Source organism: Montipora foliosa, chromosome 8 (assembly GCF_036669935.1).
Source record: "Montipora foliosa isolate CH-2021 chromosome 8, ASM3666993v2, whole genome shotgun sequence".
NCBI lineage: Eukaryota > Metazoa > Cnidaria > Anthozoa > Scleractinia > Acroporidae > Montipora > Montipora foliosa.
In genome coordinates this window covers 2,114,313-2,119,312 of record NC_090876.1, presented here as the reverse complement: position 1 = coordinate 2,119,312, position 5,000 = coordinate 2,114,313, and the positions used below count along the sequence as shown (strand labels likewise).

The window sequence follows — 5,000 nt, the reverse complement described above, 5'->3', positions numbered from 1 at the left end:
TCGGCAGCTTAGACTTGTTTCCACTCGATTTTGGCTCCTGGTGAGTTTCTTGCTTCTGTACATTTTCCTGCTCGTCGTGAGCGACTTGACAACTCTGTAATTTAACTAGCACTTCGTGAATTTGCGCGCGAAAATTTTCAGACGCATTAATTTCGCTTTCAATTTCTCCATCGTCGACTGCAGATAAAATAGATTCGTCCAGTGCCTTCAATGTCACCAGCTTTTCATTCAAAGCGATGCTGAGTTGAGTGATCTTGTCTTTTGCACTCCTAGAACCATCGTATTCTGTCAAAACTTCATTCATGCTTGCAAGCACTTTCGTAGCGTGTGTTCGCTGTCCTTCGCGTATCTTCTTATTCTTGGCCAATTTGCCCGACATTTCCGCCAAAATCCGGCTCGGTGGACCACTTGTAATATAATTTTTTGTCTTCTCCTTTAATGGACCTCCAATTCCAACGAATATCTGACAAATCCAGCTAAATACATGCGGAATTCCAAACCGCCCGAAATATAATTTCTCAATCTCAAAATTCTGATCGATCTAAAAAAAACACAAAATCACATGTTCAATACAGATCACATGCTCAAAAACATGACAGTCCGCGTGACAGAGTTCAAAGTCCTAAAGTCACGAAACTAGGCGAAAAAGTCTATGACAACATTAAAGACAGTACACACGCACTACAAATTTTCCGCGATTTCAATTTCTCCGGCCAAGACAAACAAACTTATTTTCACCACGAACATTACATCTCAATTGCCGACTTCCGTGCGAGCCTCACTGCTCGGAACTGGAGCAAACGAATTTCAAACGCAATCCTTTGGACAAAAGAACTTCGGCAAAATTCGTCAAAATCAAACTAATTTTTTTTTTAGCACACCAATGAAGCAGACGCTTCAAAAATTATTCACCTTCCCGTTTCGTTGGAACCTCAGCTCCTAAAATGATCCTGGGATGAAACAATTCTTTCAAGCACATGTCAAAACAGTATTCCAGTACCACGAGTCTTCGATTTAAGGACGTTCGCGTTAATTGTTCGTGCGCAACTTTTTCTGAGCATCTCACGTAATCATTGCGTGCGAGTTCGCGAGCGCCGCGCGAGGAAAATATGTCACGCAAAGTTTGTAAACAAATATGGCGTCCGCGACACAAAGTCAAAAAGAAGTAAAAGTGGGAGATTCATAAAGGGAAGTGAACTAGACCGACGAAAATTTCGCGCTGTAAAGGTTCGAATTGTAAGTCAACAATGCTCTGAAGGCGAAAAGGAGCCGGTCAATGAAGGCAGTGAACGTGAAGTGTCGTGGGATGATGGACGAAGGGTCGTAGGGTTAGGGATGTTAGCAGAGGGTTTAGAATCGTGTAGTTGTTGTCAACAACCCATACAACTAAAAAATGTCCTTGCTGAAAGAAGATATGGGCTGGCAAGTTTACTATACATCCAGTGCAGCTGCGGACAGTTAAATACTGTGCGCACCGGTAAAAGTCATCGATCAGCTGATGCACGTCGCGGAGTGCCGATTTATGATGTGAATACAAAACTAGCCACGGGTAGGTAAAAATTTCTTGTTCGTGACTTCTGTTTTATTTCATCTTGTGTTCCCGAGCTTTAAAGATATATGTTTATCTTGCAGCAGTAAGTTTTGAAAGAATTTAAACTGCATATAGTAGACGAGTTTATTTGTAATATTTTGTGGTGCTCACATACTCAAGCTATTGCAAGGCTCATTTTTTTAGGAATGTTGCACGCCGGTGTCGGAGAGGCACATGTAAATAATTTGTTGGCAGCGATAAATGTACCATTTATCCATCATAAGACCTTAAAGAGAAGAGAACGGGAAGCTGGGAAGGGGTTGGAAAGTTTGGCAACAAAAACCGTGGAAAAAGCATTGCGTGAAGAGATCGAGAAGAGGTCTGCTTATAAATAATTGAATTTGTCACTTACACTTTTATGCTTTGTTTTCCAATAATAAAGCTACTCTAAAGGCACAGTTACTGAACCCCTGCCCTTTTAGCTGCCTTAGAATTTAATACAATGGTACACGTGCGTTAACTCTCTGGCTGTATGTAGTATTATCACCTCACGAAATAATCAACTTACTTGTTAAAGATTATTTGGCCAAAAAAATTGCAAAGAGCTTCTCATCACTAACCACAAATAAATTGTAATCCACGTCATTATGCAATAAAGTTACAGAAGCTTTTTCACCTTTTATATCATAAAAGGGTAAAAGAAAGCACGGTATAAGTGTGTTTAGGCAACCATTTAAGATGTGGACCACCGAGGAAACAGGTCAACAAAATTTTCAATAAGGGCATAATGAACGAAAAAAATTTCTTTTAGCGAAGAAATAAAGGAGTAAAGGCTTTTACTTCAATCATAAATTTGAAATCCTGCTTCAAGTAAAATTTTGTCAGAATGTTTTTTTGCTGTTTTCATCTCGCATTATATTGAATTAAGCTAATAACAATTATTGTTTATTTACATCCAATATAAAATCACAAGTGTGATTTGAGACCATAATTTGATTGATCCGAGCTGCAATTCATTAGGTTTTATTGAAAACTAGCTAACACATGATAACCAATGCATAATTAACCAACAATTCTCCACTCTTATCAATTTTCCCAACATCTTGACAGTGCTGATTTAGCAGAAGCAAGTCTTTCAGAAGTGACTCACCTCACTGCCTCATATGATATGGCTTGGCAGAGACGAAGCAATGGCAAAACCTACAACAGCCTATCAGGTAAATAATACTCAATTTCTCTGACCTTAACTCTGCAAGCTGAGACTTCCTTTATAAAATAGTGATAAAATTAGTTTATATACCGATTTTTGACAGCTCAACTTATTACAATCTGCATTGCAGGTCATGGAAGTCTGATTGGAAAGGAAACGGGCAAGGTGATTGCTGTGGGTACCAGAGTGATGCACTGCAGAGTTTGCAGCAACAAAAAGTCATCTGGACTTGGAGCAAAACATCATGACTGTCGAGCTAACTGGGGTGGCAGTTCAAAAGGAATGGAGTCTGATCTGGCTGTGGAAATGTTAAACACCCAGAAGGATGATACATTTCAAGTATCTACTATCATAGGAGATGATGACAGCACCACCATGGCTATGGTGCGACAACAAGTAGACCACCAAGTCGAGAAATGGAGTGATGTCAACCATGCAAAAAAATCACTTGGTACTGTTGCATTGTCATAAACAAAGGATAGGTTTTTTGGTGTTGATGCAATCTTGAGGGACTCCCAACATCACAGGGTCCAGAGGAGATATGTTTGTCTTTAGAACATCAAAACCCGTCGAAAACGTTGACGATCGCGTTACAGTTTCGTTACACATTCTGTATACCGCAAACCAAGAGACTGAGGGCTCGCAAGATCGGCTTACAGTATATAAAATACGGAAAGGGAGGAAACTAATTTGGGGCCGATTTTCGAATCCCTGAAACTCAGATGGAATTAAATTAAATTGCCTGATTTTACTAACGTGATCTAGAATTGTTATGTATTTGCCAAATACTGAAGGAAAACGGCATAAGAAAGCGTTCAAATTCATTTTCGGCGACCGAAATTTACGGCTTCGAGAGAGAGGTTTCGTTCGGTAAGCACCGCAACATATGGTGACGGAAATGACGCGATAAAGTAAATGTGCGCAAGATCGGAAGTAATTTTAAGATGCCCCAAGTTCGAAAACACCAATGGTTTCTTTTGCAACTTTTTGACTGTTGACGTGTACAACAAATGTCCAGTCTTTAAAGATCTTTACTTCAGTTAAAACTCGGCTGCCTTCGCATAGATCTTGTGACTGGACTTTTATCCACTCAAAGAAATCGTCGCTAGAGCTAGATAAAAGCTAATCGAATTCTTTTGTGAAAGCTGGCAAGTCTTCCCATTTCACACGGTCTTCTTCCAATCTTGAGGTTTTTGAAAGTGGGTAGTGCCATACTCGGCCACCGTTAACTCTTCGCTGGACTCTACTCGCCTGTGGAAAGGCCTCCTTTAAAATAATCCCCAGTTCTTTGACTTGCAATGGAAAATTTTCCTTTTCGGAGCTGCTATTTACATAGTCGTCTAGTATTTCTTGTACGGAAATAAAGTTTTGTTGGTCTCTTCGATAATTCATTGAAAGCCTGCAGGTAAAATAGTCAAGTTCGATCAGGGAAAAATCAAACACGGTAATTTGTGGCTCACGTTCAAAAGCCAACTGGGCAGATATTTTACCATTTAGAAACAAACACGTGTTTTTCTCTGTTCGATACTTTGGATCTCTTCTCGTCCGGCTGCTTTTCGCGCAACGGAACGGGTCTTTTCAAGGGAGAAGCCGCCATTATTTTAAAACTCCCTCCACAGCTGATGTTTTGATTCTCGAATTAGTAACGGTCTGTTGCTTTTGCGTTGCCGGTCCCAATTCACTTCCGTCACCAAGTGCTGCGGTTCACATCGAACGAAGTCACGTGGTACAAGTTTCCTCCCTTTCCGTATTTTATATACTGTAAGCCGATCTTGCGAGCCCTCAGCCTCTTGGTTTGCGGTATACAGAATGTGTAACGAAACTGTAACGCGATCGTCAACGCGATCAAAATAACCCATTATTTCAGATGTTTTCGACGGGTTTTGATGTTCTAACGACAAACATATCTCCTCTGGACCCTGTGCCAACATCTGCCACTTGCATGTACAAATACTAGTCCATACTTAACCATGAAAAATAAAATAACATACACCATTAGTAATGGTTATCAGTAATAATGCAGATTTAAAGAGTAACACAAATCTCCAATTTAACTTAGGTACTCGACTTTACAAGCTACAACAGCAAGAGAAAAAACTTACAAGCCAAGTGATTAAGTACCTTTAGAAGTGCTTTGCCTATGCGCTCAGCCAAAATAAAGGAAATCCAGAAGGGGTCCGTAATGCTATATTGAACATTGTACAACATGCATATGGTGAGCATGGTCAATGCGGTGATTGGTGCCAGTTTCGGAAAGAC

The 5,000-nt window shown here is 40.2% G+C and overlaps 1 protein-coding gene across 1 annotated transcript in view; it reads right to left on the bottom strand.

Moving 5' to 3' along the window:
- LOC137968190 (uncharacterized) overlaps positions 1 to 379 on the bottom strand; it is a 2,730-nt gene extending 2,351 nt beyond the window's left edge. The window contains exon 1 of the mRNA XM_068814817.1: positions 1 to 379. This exon is cut by the window's left edge and continues 984 nt beyond it. Coding sequence (XP_068670918.1) covers positions 1 to 379 — 379 coding nt within the window.
- Positions 380 to 5,000: the final 4,621 nt, after the last annotated feature.